This window comes from Lissotriton helveticus, chromosome 4_1 (assembly GCF_964261635.1).
Source record: "Lissotriton helveticus chromosome 4_1, aLisHel1.1, whole genome shotgun sequence".
NCBI classification, from domain to species: Eukaryota; Metazoa; Chordata; class Amphibia; order Caudata; family Salamandridae; genus Lissotriton; species Lissotriton helveticus.
Window position 1 is genome coordinate 288,306,877 of NC_136063.1, and position 18,144 is coordinate 288,325,020.

Here is an 18,144-nt window from a genome sequence, read left to right on the forward strand (position 1 = left end):
GAGGGCAGCCTCACAGTAGTGAGAAACCAAAATGGCTGTTTGTCACCACCAGGACATGTCACACACTTAAGGTACATGTCTTACCTTTTACCTACAATGCATCCTGCCCATAGGGCTCGCTAGGGCTTACCTTAGGGGTGACTGACATGCAGTAAAAGGGTGGTCACAGACATGGCACACACTTTAGGTGCCATGTCACACTGGCAGTAACACTGCGTGCACAGGCCCTGCAATGGCAGAGGCCTGGGATAGGTTTTAATGGCTACTTTGCTGGGTGACGCAATCAGCGGTGCAAGCCCACCAGTAGCATTTCATTTACCAGCCCTGGGTATATGAGATTCCACTTTACAAGGGACTGACAGGTAAATTAAATAGGCCAAACAGGTGTAGACCAATCTTACCATATTTAACACAGAGAGCACGCGCACTTTACACTAAATAGCAGTGCTAAAGTGCCCAGAGTCCTAAAACCACCAACACCATGTCAGAAAAAAAAGGCTAGGAAAAAGGTAAAAAGTTGAAGGATGACCCTGCAAAAAAGGGCCAAGTCCAACAGCACCAGACACTTGTTAGCCTTTTGTTCTGAACAAAATGATATGCCTCACCTAATGCTGCTCACCTGACACACTTCTCGAGTCAGAGGCCAGCCATTGTACCATTTCTCACCTCAGGTGAGGTTTTCGGAGGGTGGGGTTGAGGTTAACTAAATAGTTTTCAAACACTAAGTTGGAGAAGCACAGTAATCTTTGGGTACATTATTCCTGTTAGTTAACGAAGGATTGATTAGTTCCTCAGAAGGTGAAGGCCTTTATTGTTAACATGATTGCAGTGATTTACATCTCTGTTGGTTCATAACGAACAAGTTACTTACCTTCGGTAACGTATTATCTGGTAGAGATACAGTCTAGCCGCAGATTCCTTAACTTTGAACTCTCCCCAGTCGTCAGACTGGATCCGGAATTATTTTACCAGTACCACTGCGTGCTGGAGGCAGCATCGTCCAGCTCTGTGATGACGTTGACTCCGATTGTGTTATCAGTGGAACCACATAAGTCCCCTTCACCGAACGGATGTCTGTTTCTTCTGTGAAACCTTCTGCGCCAGAACACGGAGCCACTATAAAAACTGGCTGTGGAAACAGTGTTCCAAAAAAGATCAAAATATCTATAAAACATGAATAGCAATGGCAAAAAATAGCAAGACAATACTCATGCAAAACACATAAGGAATGACAAAGAGGTACGATGAAGCAGTCATAAACAACAGGTATGGCAATACCAAGTAAAGATTAAGAAGTAAGACCCAAAGGTCTGCTGACTCACTCAATTACGTGAAACAGTGATCATTGGTATATAAATCCAGTACTGAAAAGGGGTATACACCTTACACTACAGATTGTTCGCAGGGTGTGGAGGATGGGCAGGGCGTTAAGAAATCTGCGGATAGACTGTGTTTCTACCAGATAATACGTTACCGAAGGTAAGTAACTTGTTCATCTGATAGAGACATCTACTGCAGATTCCTTAATTTGTTAATTAAATACCATAGCTATACCCACCCGGTGGAGAGTCTGCAAACGAATCCTACAAACGTTCCCAGCTGGTCGAAATTGAGAAAAGACCAGAAGCAAGTAGGAATTCGATGAAAAAGAGCATGGCTCTGTATAAAATCTGTGGCAATGACCACAGACAATGTAAATAGGAAGCAACCCCGCAGGCACGGAAAAAAAGCAAAGCCTCAAGGGGAACAAGATCAAACTCTGTCAGAAGACATCTGACAACGGTCAGACAATAGCATTTAACCCCCAAAGGAATGAGTGAGTCCTTGGACAAGAAGGGCCAAAGGCAAAGCGAATGCCATGTAACCTGCATTCTCTACATCAGTGAAATAATATCTGAAGGAAACATAGCCTAATAACTTCAGAAAAGGAGGGCATCCAGAGCCCATTCTCATTACAGCCAAGATGAATACCTCATTGCAAGGTTGGGAATACCAACCCAAGAATTAAGGTAGATTAACAACTGGTCCATTCTTGAAACAGGAACTGATTTTGGTCAACTTGACCAAGGCTCACACATAATGTATAGTGTCCGTAGAAATGTAAAGATGGCAATTAACTGAAATTAATCTGTCATAAAAATTTAACAATAATGTCCAGCTCTATAACACTGCATTCCACGCATATAGATCAGAACCCTAATATACAGAGGAGACACAAATCACATCTCACAATAAATATTTTTTAGAATGAATATTCTTTTTATTACGTGTAGCAGAATCATAACACAGCATATGTAAACACATATACAATACCTTTATGTATACACACACACAAATAAACGAAACTGAAAAACCAGCCCCCGTGATACCAGTCAATAAGGCATCAAGAGAGATATTGCACTCTCAATGACTTAGCATCAAGAAAATGCTGCCTGTCAAAAGTATCTTAACAGGCCGGTATTACATAATGAAAATCTACAAGGAAATGACACCTTGCCATCGCAAGCACTTTTGACAACACTGTCCTAGAAGGTCAGAATGAGTAAAATAAGCCAAGTTCCTGGAAATTACCCAAAAAGAAAACCAAGTTGGAATAATTGCCCACAAGACATATGAGCCAAGATCTAATCTGACGGTAAGGCAGACAAGCACATCAGATCATAACCACACACTATGATCCCTTAAAGGTAAGTGTAAGTGTAAATGTAAGTCTAAATGTAAGGTACAGAAAATAACAAATGCTTAAAAGAAAAAGGGAAATGTCCCTAGAGAGACAGAGGACATTTACCCTCCAGGCAGGAAATATACGGCCTTCAATAATGCCAATACCAAAGCACATGGAAAAATATAGGAAGTTCCTAAAGCGAAGATGAAGAAAACATGAACCTTCTCCCCTGAAAGAACAGAAATCTTTCTAACCATGTAAAACATGGCCCTAAACAACCATAAGGTAACTATTCAGACACTGCATCTCATATCAAATGAGAAGCAGAGCTGACAAGACAACCATGTTCCAAAATTGAACACAAGCATAAACATCCCCTCCAAAAATGGAGGAAACAAAGACTATCAGTATTCAGAAGAATACACATCAGCCCTGAGCTTGCCAGGCATAACACCCCCAGTAAAGAGGTGCACACTTCCACAGAACAAAAACCCATGTGCAGCTAAGGAACTCAACAAATAGTAAAGCTGGCATGATCCCCTCACAAGGAATAATAACCAAAAAAGTATCCAACGCAAAAGCAATCCATGCACCACCCGACATCAATGAAAAGTGCACTCTGCACTGCATTGGACAAACCAGAAACCAAAATTGACCTGACGTGGAAATTCAGAGTATTCGTAAAAACAAAGTATATAATGCGTATACAAGGTCTCACATTTGTCATAAGAAACATGTCTCTAAGAAATACTGTAAGTCAACGGTAATACATACCTGCATACCTATCTGCTTGGAAAGAGGCATGGGAAAAGTTAAATTTCCTATTCGAAAGACACAACACTTGCAAATGAGCTCCTGAGCATGAAGCCCATATCAGAGAAAAAAGCAAAGCTAGAAAGGAACATACCTCAGGTATCCTTATACCGCTCAAACTGTCAAAGACAGTATTGCAACAATAACATCTGCACCCTGCAAAAACATCAACCAGGGGTTATAAAAAAAGGGACATGTCAATGCCCTTACAAAGTTAGGCCCTTTGAGAAAATAAAAAATTCCAGTATCACCTACACAACGCAAGTATAGGGCCAAATTAGGAACATATACCAGAGAAAGAGTAATTAAGACTCTGTATCACTTCTCCTATCTTGGAAGTGGCTCAATGCCGAATCGGCCTGAGCCCCAAAAAGATGGGCACCGCCAAAGGGCATATATACTAAAGTCGCCTGTGCAGCTTCTGAAAATCCTGTTCTTAAACAATGCACGACACCGTAGCACCACTGAAAATGCCATGGCCCAACCTACCGAATCAGTATTATCCATGCCACATCTGATTATCAGCTTAACAGCCTGTTGTCCATCTCTAATCAGGTTTTCAACATCAGAACTGAGGTTATTTGGAAGTGATGGCAACATAGTCTGAAAGGTAGCCCACAAAGCGTGGGGATAACGTCCAAGAACACAAGATGTGTTGGTGGACCTTAAAGCAAACTAGCAGAAGCAAAGATGTGTCTGCCACATGCATCTTGACTCCTAGAGTCTCGATTCAATGGAGCCTTAGGTGAAGACGCCATATCCTGTGAAGCTGTAGAAGCCTTAACTACCAGGCTACGAGTGGTAGGGTGCCTAAGGAGACAAGCTTGGTCTCCTGGAGCAGGCAGAGGCCTGTGAGATATAGCAGGATCCACTAGACCAGTTTCATACTTGGCCCAAGTTCCAAACAATGTGACGAACAGGGCTTCAGTGAATGGAAGAACAGGCTTTTCCCCCATCTGACCTTGGTAAAGGACATCAATCAGAGGATTGGTGGACCTCCCCACCGTAGGAAGTGACAAGTCTAAGACTGCAGGCACTCTCCTCAACATATCTGCAAATGAGGAACTTGTATCAGTAGCAAAGCTAGGAGGGGAAAGAACCCCTGAGGCTGGAGAAGATTCCAGCCCACTCGTCTCACCAAGTGCAGATACCCCATTTTTCCTCCACCTGAGATGGAATAATCTCAGAAATGGGATGAAAAAGCCCAGTCTCCCTTGTATCGTCCGCTACAAGATAGATTGATAAAGGCTCACCCTGAGAAGGAAGTGAAAATACCACATTTCCCCCAGTTTGCTCTATCGACTCCACACCAGACAGCAAGAAGGCGACGCTTCAACATCGACAGGAGGGGGAGAGACTTCGATCGACGCCACCGACGTTAATGCCGGAGTCCGCTGATCAAGAACGGATGTTGAAGGTGGAGAACCCGAAAGTCTGTGCACAGGTGCTGTAATGCTTCTGAAGAGGGTTTTGGGGTAGCAGGAAAATGGCGCTCGTACAGGTAACCTTGTCCGTTATGGACTTGTGGGGAGTGGGAGTATGTGGTGCAGCCAGAACAGAGGTAAACCCAAAACCTCCGGAAAGGGAGAAAGAGCTAAGAAACTCTTACTACAGTATACTTTAATACAATGCTGGGCACACATGTATGATCATAGGTTAATACATTAGAAGTTAATGACGGTGCCAGGACGCTAATACCCAAAAAGGAGAAAACACCGAATACACAACAACCAAGGTTGATCATTGATTACAACGAAATGAGCACGGTCATCAGGAAAAGCCTTAACAAGCACTGGCACATCATAAAAGCAGACAAATCACCCAGCGACAACATCACTACAAGACCACTCATTGCATATAGGCGGGGCAGGACCCTAAAAAACAGACTTAGCCCAACCGTGCCTCACACTAACAGAACGTCGACCTGGCTCAACAAACACACCATAGGTTTCCACAAATGCGGAAATTGTGGGGTCTGTAAATGGGCGAAGAATGGCACCAGGACCTTTGAAGGCTACAACAAAGTACAATATGTGATTACGGTGAACATAAATTGCAAATGCAAGTTTGTGGTGTACGTGATACAATGCACATGTGGCAGCCAATATGTTGGTAGCACGATCTGAACAGTTAAAGAACGTGTCAGCGAACACGCTAGAGCCATTCACCAACAGGATGCTAGATACCCAATGGCTTTGCACATAGGCTCTTGCACCTCACAAAGACTCCACAAAAGTTTCTCCTTCTTTGGGATCGACATTGCAGAACCAAATATAAGGGGAGGCAACCGTGAACTAAGACTAAGACAACTAGAGGCGACATGGATTATGCGCCTCCGTACCATGGAACACGGTCAGAACTCTGACCAGGAGCTACATTATTTTCTAGGTAGCTAATTCCAGCACTTTCCTCTACCCCTATTTCGTACATGTTTGAGCTGGTTTTTATTAAAAAACCATCATTGACATTACCCTCTTCCCTCCCCCCTTTTTTCTCCTTAAATGGCCTGAACTATATGTCTAGTAGTATCTGTGTTTAACTCTTGATACTCTCTTGTCGAGTAACCAAGTGACTGTGTCATAATTTGATAGAATTGACCGTATATGTTCAAATCCTTCCCATTATCAAGTGTATTTTATCTCTTGTCTGTTTTTACCACAGCAACTTTTGCATTTGTGTACTTAAAACATGTTCTGTAGTGATTCCACTCATCGTTTGTAAATTCGAATTCGATATGGAGATGCTCAATATGCTTTTCTGTCTCAACATAACTGGCAACTAGTGTTCCTGCATATATTACCATCACGTTAGAAATACTTGTAAGTGAACAGTAATCATGTTTTGAAGTAATCGTAAGTAATGCAATTACAATATCGGTCAATTACTTCACAATACTCGCATTGGCACTCAAGACCAATCCGAATTTTCGCGGGACACATAATCCTCATGACAAGACATCCATAATTAGACCATGACACTTTCCCAAACTCGAGCATTTACTTTTAACCAAGCATTCCATTTTCCACACATTAATCACATGATGGCCTCCGTGTCCACACTGTCAGTGAGACACGGCATTTTTGACAGTGAGCGCTATAGTCTTTTTACGTGACTGACGCTTTTTAAGACACTTTCGGCCCCCTCTCTCGTTCTCCAAACAAACTCCGTTGAGAGACGAGCAACTTCGTGGACCCTGTTACACTAGGTAGGAGGTCGTCCGTTACCAAACCAACGAGGCGTTACCATTTTGGTGTACGGACACATTTCCCTCGCTCACTAGCGATTCCTGATTCTCCCCCCACCCTCCCCCCGTTTAAATTTACAGACTCCAGTTTACCACGGATGAACCCGCCCGTGTTTCATCACCCTTATTTTGCACCCTGACTACCTTCAGCCATACCGGCCTGTGAGAACCCACATACCGGTTCGGAATTATCACCGGTCTATAAGTGAGTAACCAAACCATGGGGTCTCTTATTTCTGTAATTACACAACTGCCATACTTTAGTTACTAATTAGGGTTCTCCGTCCCCCCCCCCTTTTCTTTCTTTCCATAGACTTTCCGTACAAGCGCATCAAGGTAGGCGACTGTTCTGGCTGAGCGGCACCCGTTTTGCCTTTAATTTTACTTAGACGCAGCAACTGCACCTATCGTTGCGCCCTCCCTTACTACACAATATAGTTTGCAAACGAAACCCCATTTTCAAATTAATTATGGTGACCGCGTTGGCCTCTTCACATGGTTTACAGTATCCTCATCTTATGACTTCATACACATGCTACGTACTCAGTGCGAAATGGTTTTTGTCTTGGTTGATGAAGAATGTTTGTAATTTTGCTATTACGTTTGTACATCTATTTTGTCACTTTGACCGCACATGTGCACGCACCACTATTATAATATTTTGAACTCCAAAGTTACGTTGAACTGACAGATATGCGACTTATATCTTCCCTTTTTGTGTCCTAGGGTCATTGACCTTTACAGTACAACTATTTTTGCATGACCTTGTGTTGTTTTAATCGCCACAGATTCATTCCACACACTGGCGCAATTTTCTCGCATCTTAGCACGGGTTAGATATGTATTTTGAGACCGTGTTTATTCATTTTGTCGTACTCTTTCTGTCTGCGTTTCGAATTGTCACAGTTAGTTACGCTCGCTTATTCCCTGAGAAGCACTTTGTTAATGTGCTGGCAAGGTTAATCACTTATTATTCCCCTCCCAGTTTCTAAAATCCTTGCGAATAACTACCATGTATGCCTTCCAAGTGATTTAAAAACTCCAGATACCCTGTGCCTGTCACATTGTAGTTAGTGATACATGCTCTCTTCTTATTCCACAATTTCTTCCTTTGTTTATTAAAATTTTGGTCTCAAAAGGGTTTCCACTGTTAATGGGTGTTATGTGTAGTGGTTAGAGGCGGCAGACCCGGAAACTGAGATCGACCGTGGACCAGGGTTCGATTCCCCCTCGGCGGGTCTCGGGCTCAAAATTCCACGGACTCGACAATTCTCGCTCCGGTGCCTACTCGAATCACTGGGTCACACTCTGCAACTCTGGGCAATAGCTTGCTTAATCTCCACTACGGCCCCTCGCGGCGGGATGCCTGGCTTTCACCTTGTGGACACCCTGCCGGGGTTTCTCACAGGGTAATACCAGGACGGGTTCCCTAAGCAAGCGCCAGGATGCCCTTTGGGTGACAGGTTTGCGCTATATAAGTACACCTACATTTGCATTTACATTTACATGTGTATACACCTCACCAATTTAGTGCTCCCACTTTGCTATGTATATTCCTATTGTGATTCACTGGATCATTCATGTACCTTCTACTTGCCACATTATTCCCCAGCCCTGAAGAGTCACAGGCACTGACCTGTTGACGAAACACGTGTCGGCTGGCGTTGTTGTAATTTTTCACATGAAAATCTTCATAAAAACTACTCAAAAAGAAAACCACCGGTGTTGACCACGTCATTAACTTCTAATTTATTAACCTATGATCATACATGTGTGCCCAGCATTGTAACACAGGTGCTGTAATGGAGTCAGCGGACTGGCGTCCACTCAAGGACTGAGATGGCCCAACCAACACCGAGGGCGAACCCACCGGCGTGGCTCCACTCACCTCCTTGGGACCCTTGGGCGCTCCAGAGGAAGGTAGAGTCCAAAGATGAGATGAGGAGAATAATAATACTCCCTCATCTGGGCCATCAATGCCCTGGCTCCTGGAAAGACGGGGAAGCACTAAGGCGGAGTCGCATATGACCTCCTCAACCGGCCAGCAGGAGGAGCCGTGGGAGGATGAGTCTTCATGCGGCAAAGTCAGGGGTGCCGCGACTTCAAACCCCTGTTCTTACCTTTGGACGTTTCTTGAGTACAACGTCCTGGCGAACAATTCCGGCCCCTGGCACAGCCACGCGAACGGAGCACTACATGAATAGAAGACCGAGGATGCAAAGTCTCCAAGGTCCGCGAGAGACGTGCCACCAGCAACTTCATACGGCATTCCTTGAGAGCCTTTGGCTTCAGTCTCTGGCAGGAGCCACAATCCTCGGATTTGTGGTATTCTCCCAAACACCGAATACAAACGGAATGCGGGTCAGTAACCAACTTATGTCGAGTACAGGACCCAAAAGCCTTAAAGCCTTATGACATTGGGATAGGCACAGTTACCACCGACAAAAAACTGTTGAGGTAGCCAGGAAAACCGGCCTGAGGAACCACTTCTCTGGATCTGCTTTGTAGCACGGAAAAGAAGAAACTGACATGCGCACACCGGAAGGGACTTATATGGCTCCAGTGACATCACACCCGGAGTAGAAGTCATCACAGAGGCATACTGCGCAGTCCCCCGGCGTTCAGAGGTACTGCTGAAAAATTTCCGGATCCAGTCTGATGCCTGGGGAGATTTCAAAAGTTAAGTCTCTCTGTCTCACTCACTGATGTTGCCTTGGGAAGTGGAGGTAAACAATGAGCTGACTGTAATGCCCTCCAACAGAAATCAAGTCTGTTACACTAAAAGACATCTCCACACCGTCTTCTTTACCTGTAGAAAAAGTGACTATCTAACTCCATGTCCTCTTAGTGTTTCTGATCCTGGGTGTTTTACTTAAACTATTGAGGTGAGGATTGTTAGCTTAATTAGTTCAATTGAAGAACAGCAAAACCACTAAATAGATATCTTTCTGCCGCCTTGACATCAGACAAGCTTTGAGATTTGGTGCAAGAAGAACTTGATCTGAGTTGTTCTTTGCAACTGTGTCTACAGTAGATGGGCTCTCAAAACTTCTTTTGGAGACATGTCTAGCTGTTAAGAAATTCACAGTGAGTGGCTTTGCAAGAACACCTTACTACAGGTTTCATCAGAGGAAAGGCAGCATCAGTGGAAAATACAAGTCATGAAAACCTAACTGGTGGCTGCAAGGGTAGCTCTGTTCTCTTTTGCTCTTCCTGGTGGCTGCATGGGTAACTCTGCTTGCCTTTGCTCTTCCTAGTGGCTTCAAGGTTAACCCTGCACGCCTTTGCTCTGTCTGGTGACAGCATTGGTAACTCTGCTCTCCTGTGCCCTGCCTGGTGGCTGCATGTGTAACTCTGCTTGCCTTTGCTTTGCCTGGTGGCTGCATGGGTAACTGCTCACCTTTGCTCTGCCGGGTGGCTGCATGGGTAATCTGCTCGCATTTGTTCTGCCTGGTGGCTGCATGGGCAACTCTGCTTGCCTTTGTTCTGCCTGATAGCTGCATGGGTAGTTCTGCGCACCTTTGCTCTGCCTACGTGGCTGTATAAATATCTTGGTTCGCCTTTGCTCTACCTGCGTGGCAGCATAGATAACTCTTTGCACAGGCAGCAAATACTCACCTTATGCAATCTGGGGCTACAGCCTGGCATAAACAGTCCACTCGCTGTCTTAAAACAAGCACTTGCAAAGCCAATAGTTTTCATCTAGTGTCCGTGTCATGGCGCTTTTTTTAGCTTTAAGTTATACTGCATAGCAGCTTAACTGCTCTGCAATATGTAAAAAAAGCATTGAAAAAGTCAATAGAATTTGCATTCAGTACATGTGATTTTTATTTCATCCTCCCCAATTTACCTAATCTCCCGGCTTTAGTAACAGCACACTATAGTGCCTTTCTCAATAAACAAGTCATAATACTTTAACGGAGTTCATTAACTTCATTCATCGGGCTGTCTGGATTTCTCCCAGCATGGATTCAGGAGGGAACATAGCACCGAGTCGGCCCTCACCACCGTGCTTGATAAGATCCGCACGACAGTGGATGGGGGCCAGACCACCCTCCTGGTCCTGCTGGACTTAACTGCGGCCTTTGATACCCTCTCTCCCTCAGTACTTACATCTCGGCTGAGGGAAGTGGGGGTGAGGGACGCAGCTCTGGACCTTCTGACTTCCTTCCTTGATGGCAGGGAACAAAGAGTCAAGCTGGGGAAGTTCCTATCTCCATCCCGACCTGTGCGATGTGGGGTCCCACAGGGGTCGGCTCTTAGTCCGACCCTATTTAACATTTATGTGACCCCTCTAGCCAGATTAATAAGATCTTTCGGGATGGAGGTAGTCTCTTACGCGGATGACACCCAAATCCTCGTCTCTCTCTCCCATTCAGATGTACACACCGCCTCCAAATTTAGATCTTGTAGGGAGGCGGTCGGTCAGTGGATGATTATGAATTCACTTAAGCTGAATGGGGAGAAGACTGAGGTGATGGTGTTTGGAGGGAAAGAGAACATCTGGTCTGCCAGCTGGTGGCCTGACTCGTTAGGAGTGTGTCCTTCTCCCACAACATCGGCTAAGAATCTAGGGGTGATGATAGACCCGGCCCTGGATATGGGCAACCAGGCGAGTAGAACCATCTCCACCTGTTGGGGTCTAATTCACACCCTACGAAGGATTAGGAAATACCTCTCCTTGCAGTCCAGAAAGCAAATAGCGGTTGCACTCATTGGCTCACGCCTGGACTACTGCAATGCGCTGTATGCGGGGCTTAATAGGAGCCTCCTGCAGCGCTTGCAGGTAGTTCAGAACGCTACAGCCAGATTTGCTCTGGATGCTCCTAGACGCTCTTCGGCCACATTGGCCAGGAAAGCGTTGCATTGGTTAGCGGTGGAACATCGAGTTCGGTTTAAGGTTTTATGCATGACCTATAGAGCCATCCCAAAAGGAACTGATACGGGAGTCGGGTCCATCATCTCTCACTATATCCCTGGAAGGAACTTGCGTTCCTCCGGGAAACTGCTCCTCACAGTCCCCCGGATTCGAAGATCCAAGTGGGGTGGCAGGGCTTTCTCCACCCTGGCCCCCAAATGGTGGAATGATCTTCCGTTGGATCTTAGATCTTTATCTTCCCTTCAGAAATTTTGAAGGGCTTTAAAAACCCGCCTCTTCTTGCAAGCCTATGTGTAAGGATGTATATTTCAATTTTGATGTGTTTGTTAGGCGCCTTGATACCTGCGGGTTATTGTTTTGCGCATTATAAATTTTAATCAAAATCAAAAATCATTAACTTATGTTGCATGACTGCTCACCCAGCTACAACTTTCAACAAAAAACAGCTTATTATTAATCACATAGGTGAAACCTATTGCATTTATCAATGCTTGTTTTTGAATGTTTTTTGTTTTCCTTTATAAAACACCATTCCACTGGGCCTTTCATACAAGCGTGTAGATGCATGCATGACCATCTTTGAATGTTTTTTGCAAAACTAATTACACAAAAAATTCAAAGGTGGTCACACATGTGCATGTGTCTTTAGAGGGTGCAGTAATAAAGTTTTTCAAACAACATTTCCAAAGGAATCAAACACTGACTAAGCCAATACGTTTGTAGCCAATGCCAGATCATCTGTTTTTGCCAATGCTCATTTCTCCCTTCCACTGACGGGGATATACTACACTTGTGCAACACGATCAAAAGCCACAATGGCTCTGCATTACCCACCATGGCCATCACACCCTATAAAGCACTTCTGACACTGACCCACTTTAAAGATTTCAGTTTCATACAACCAGTGTAATTTTATGATGATACTGAAAACTTCGTGTTCATCAGTTTTCATTACTTTTTGTAGGTTTCCATTGTAAGCAGCTGAGCGTCTGATTTGCGCCACACATTACTGATAATGCTACAAGTGTGGTTGGCTTACTGCAGCAGCACTTAATCCTACAATCTACGTTTTTGCCTTTTCACACAACTGCTCCAGATTCTCTTAAAATAGAAATGTGAGAAGCAGGAATACTGAATACGAAATGCTCTAATGTAACAGACCAGAATGATATTAATGTGTTAGCTCTTGGGAAACACCCGTCTGTCAGGTGTAACAGCATCAACAGCATTATTTCATAATAATCTCAAATTATTTGTCAAAGGGTACAGAAACAGATAAGCATGTAGCAAGCTAACCTACCTTTAGAATGCAGCCGACAAAATGGGATGAAACAGAGGCCTTGGCAAAGACCAAATTCTTTCTAAATTTTGAGAAAAGTCCATCAGCCACTACAGTTAGTGGTGCATGAAGTTCCTACAACAGAAAAGGACACAACTCAACACGACAATCTAAAAAACGGAAAAACAGTACATTGTACTTGCAGCACTGACTCGTGTCAACGCTTTGCTACTGTAATCAAATACTATCTTGGTAGTTATCTTTTACACAAAAATATATTTTTATTGGCAATAATAGTGCTTTAACCACTTCCATTGCATAGTTATCTGGTGGCAAGAAAAAGTGCACATTTTTATAAGGAGACTGAGACATAAAGTAACAACATGTACAACAAGTAAGTAACTTAGGGCCAGATTTACGACTATTCCGTTTTGTGAGTTGCAAATTACGATTTTTTGCGCGACTAGCCATTTGCAACTCGCAAAATGGAATGTACTAATGTATCTTAGACACATTTAGCGAGTCCCAATGGGGTCGTAAATGACCTCCCTCATTAATATTCATGAGGCAAGTTGCAATATGAGACCCATTGATAATGGGCTACAAACACAGGGATGGTGGCCTGGTGGGGACAACATCCCCCCCATATCTGTGTTTGCTTTTGAAATAAAGCAACTTTTTTTTTCAAATGCAGCGTGCTTCCCATAAAGGAAAATGGGATGCGTTTAAAAGAAAAAAAAGAAAAGTTTTTTTTTCATTTTTTAAGGGCAGGCGGTGGTCCGTGGAACCACTGCCTGCTCTTAAAACTTCCTGTTTGCAAGTGGCTTACCACCTACTTGAAGGAAACTGCGAGCGCTTTGCGACAAACAATCGTACATACCAGTGCGACTCGCAATTAGGAAGGGACGCCCTTGGCACCCCCTTCCTAATAGTGACTCGCAAACCCTATTTTGCCAGTCAGTAATGAGTTACCGACTCGCAAAATAGGGTTTGTACATACCAGAAACCTTTTAAGCAGTCACAAACGGTCCGATTTTCAGTTTACGACCACTAAAACCGATCGTACATCTGGGCCAAAATGTTCAAACTCTAAGGACGAGTTTGGTGTTGGAGAGAACGGGTGAGACAAAGTAGTTCTGCTAGGCCCATTGTTTGGTCGGTTAAGGGAGAGGATAGGAGGGCTGATCTGAGAGTCAATTGCTTAAGTGCCATACTTGGAGAAGGGGAAAAACAACAGGAGTATAACCCATAGACCAGATTGAGATCTGGGTGTACATATGTATAAGACAACAATATCTCGATTGGATTCACTTGGGCCACATGCATTTCTGCATGTGCAGGACATTACAAAGGATTTGGACATAAAGGAAGAGAGACTCAGAGTTTTAGTTTTTGAAAGTGCATGTAGCATCATATATTAAAGGACAATTTTTGCAAAAACAGTAAAAACAAACATTTCGAAGAACAGCACTTGAGGCATATACTGTAATGGCAACCCAAGGGGGCTTTGTGCACTACGTGATAGTGAAACGGTGACGGCGTGAGTGACATAAGGGTGAAAACAGCGATGGGCGCAAAGGGACAAAAAATGCAAACAATATATACAAAATTGTAGGAGTAAATCTTGGTCCACGGGAAAGCGCTGGAGTGAAGTGAACTCCAGCGCTTTCCCGCGGACCCAGATTTACTCCACAGACCCCTGACCGCCCTCTGACCGCCGGACTTTGATGGCATTGAGACTTTCTCTCCACGGTGTTTTCACCGGGAGAAGTCAGCGGATCCTTTTTGACCCTGCTTAAATTATTCGCCGACCCGGCCGGAACGGGGCTTTGTTCCCGCGCCTTCCCATGACTCTCCGAACGTTCCTATCGCTTGATCTAACGACCGGACCGGCTCCTGCAATCTGCTCCAACTTCTGCTTCCCCCTCGGCCGTGATGGGGCTTCGTCCACGTGCCAATACCCCGCTCACTCGATACCCTTCCCCGGATCCTTTTACCGGACCTATTTCCACAATATCCTTCGACTTCTGATCACCGTCTGGCCTTAACGGAGCTCAGTTTTTGCGCCTGCACCTACTTACCCCTCCGGATCCAGCACCCGACTCTCTACAACACGACCACACAGCCCACATCCCTTCCCAGAACGGGGACCCGTTTCTGGACCTGCTACCACCTTCACTCCCGTTAATGGGCAACCCAGTCCTGATGAAGATCCTAAATCAATGGGATTGAAACGCCGTCGACCTGCATTACAGCGCAACTCATGGCGCATGACCCCAAACTAACATCAATTACTAATTTTCCAAGGAGGAACCTACAATTTTGTATATATTGTTTGCATTTTTTGTCCCTTTGCGCCTATTGATGTTTTCACCCTTATGACACTTGCCCCGTCCCCGTTTGTTTCACTATCACGTAGTGCACAAAGCCCTCTTGGGTTGCCATTGCATTATATGCCTCAAGTGCTTTACTTGGAGAAGGGGTATTGGAGCTGGCAGGCGAGAGGAGCATTGATGGGGCCACTCAGCAAGGCAGCTCCAGGGAAGCTGTAGTCTCTGTTCCACGGGTTACGGTGGAAGAGTATCATCTCTCACTTTACTTTTGAACCGGGAAAGCATGTTAATGTAAATGTAAATTGATACTTGTATAGCGCACTACTCACCGGCAAGGGTCTCAAGGCGCTTGTACGAATACCGCTGTGGAACCCATCCTGGCTTTCCCTGTGAGGTGTCCACTCCTGGGCACCCCCAAGGTGGAGGCCAGGCATCCTTAGCGTTGTGGGGGCCGTAGTGGAGATTAAGCAAGCTATTGCCCAGAGTTGCAGAGTGGGACTCCATGATTGGAATAGGCACCGAGGCGAGAATTATCAGGTCCGTGGAATTTTTGAGCCCAAGACCCGCCGAGGCGGGGAATTGAACCCTGGTCCCGGGCTAGACCTCTGCATCAGGGTCTGCCGCTCTAACCATTTAGCCACACTTCTCCAGTCTGCCGCTCTAACCATTGAGCCACACCTCTCCAGTTGTCCCAGTTGTTGGTTATTGGGTGCTAATGGAGGCCTCTCGCCTCTTACGCCATAGCCCCTTACTCTCAGCCTTCAGAAACCTCAGCATGGACTGACAGCAAGGGAGGCATGTTCGCCCTCCCTCTGATTTGAATGCTTCGCTTAGCTAATATTACGGTCAAATCGGTGGATCAGGCACCCACTAATTCTTCTTGGTGTGTTTCAGGACGTGTAATGCATAGGCCTCCCAAGTCTCAAAAGTCATTGCAAACAGTGACATCAGCGAGGGTGAAAATTATTGAGCACAGGTAGATAATTACGGAGGGGCAATTCAATAATATATACTGAAAGATATTTTAAAAAGGGGACAGTAGATTATGGCATCAGGGAACATTCGGTTGAGTTTCTAAGGGTTGAGATAGGCTGTTTGCAAGACATTAAACTGGACGTTTATAAACCGCTCATTGAGGAGGCTAGTGCGTAGGAATGCACCAACTCCTTCCTACTCTGTCATACAGTTCTCTCCCTATTTCAGTCTCCCATTCCTCACGGAGCCTACTCAAGACACATATGTGCTCTCCCATGGCTATATACAGCCAGCTAAATGACAGACAACTAATCCCTTTGTGAGTAGAGCTTGCACAAAGGCATGAGTTTGTCTGACGCAATGCCTCAAGTAATGTGGCAAACATTAGTCAAAACTTCGTAAGTCAAGAATTGAGCCTTCTGAATATTATACATCTTGGCATAAGTCACCCGACACTAGGCTTGCGGTGACCCACTGTCATAATTCATTCATAGACAGGTAGCACTGGCCCTTCTGCAAGAACAAAAGAGGTATGGTGAGAACGTAGGGTGTGATATGATGTTCAATGAGTAAACTTCTGTGGAAGCATTTTTGGGCCACCAACAGCAATGGAGGCAACTTCGGTTAAACACAGCCCATGGAAGAAATAAATTAAGCAAGTGTTCTGGCTGCAGCAAGCAGGTATTATCTAAGGGGCAACCCAGGAACAGCTAAACCTCTGCAGCTCGGCACCTAGGTAATACGTATTAGGGGCCCAAACCCTTCCTTTTTTACCAGTACTTGAAGCTTGACTAGTGCCACCCTGTGTGTACTGTTGCTCCCTAGGAGGTCTCCCAGCATCATGTCTAAGTCCAGGAAGAACATCCTGGAGGGTGTGAGTGGAAAGTTTGCAAAACAGTATAGTTGACGATGAAGTGTTATCATTTTGGACAGAGCAACAGAGCCAGTAGTTGCGAATGGTAATGCCTTCCAAAAGCCGACCTGACCACGCAGTCCCGACAGTGCCCTCACAAGAGAACCATCTAACAAGTCCTGCTCTGAATGATATATTTGAACCCCCAATCATCTAAAACAGTGGTTCTTAACCCTCTGACTTCTGTGGACTCCCACTTCATCATTGCAGGGATCTGGGAATCCCCAATTAATCCTTATTGGAATCTGGGGATCCCCACTGAGTCACAATTGGAATCCAGGAAAATCTGGCCTAAGCAATTTCGAAGATTTGAACAGTAAAACAATATTCAAATATATGTAAACAAGCATTGATCAAACACATAGACAAATGCTACAATATTTAATATAATTCACAAATATTAAAAAAATATAAATTGTAGTTTTAATGGGAAGGTTGGAGATTTTCTAAATTTAACTGACACCACCCAGTGTCCACACTATTTTCTGTTTGGTTCATGTGCACAGCTCCCATTAATGAATCTGAGCATACCAACTTACTTTTCAGCCTCCAATTTCCAATTCCTTCAAATATATAGCAGGGGTGGGTGGAATGTTTCATTCCTCCCATGGAATTGGTGGAATTTAGCAAGAGTAACCAGCAATTGCCGAACTGTGGAATTTTTTCCTACAAGGCTCCAGAAATGTGAGTGCGAGCCCCTAGCTCCATTTTCTATTGTCAGCAGTCGTGGTCAGCAGGCTGCTTCTTGAGTAGATTTGCAGCCACTCTAGTAGATTTCCTACTCCAGTGGCAGCAAAATCAACTCGAATAGCTGCATGTCCTCTTGCGCACCCCATTGTGCTGTTCACAATGGTTTTCAGTTCTGCTCGCACTAGTGGCACTAAGTTGTAGAATGGCGTTGGCGGAACTCCACAGAATCTTGCTGAGTTTTTGGCTAACCCCAGCGGAATTCCACAGAGCGAAACTCCATCAGTTCTGCCCTCCCCCTAATATGCAGAACATTTTTAAAATTTTCAGTTTTACAATATTTCTTCTTTATTTAT

General features: G+C 44.7%; 1 protein-coding gene across 1 annotated transcript in view; it reads right to left on the minus strand.

The window, feature by feature from the left end:
* SQLE (squalene epoxidase) overlaps positions 1 to 18,144 on the minus strand; it is a 136,790-nt gene that overhangs the window by 97,648 nt on the left and 20,998 nt on the right. Inside the window, exon 5 of the mRNA XM_078686784.1 lies at positions 12,902 to 13,015. Coding sequence (XP_078542910.1) covers positions 12,902 to 13,015 — 114 coding nt within the window. The remainder of the gene's footprint in view (positions 1 to 12,901; positions 13,016 to 18,144) is intronic.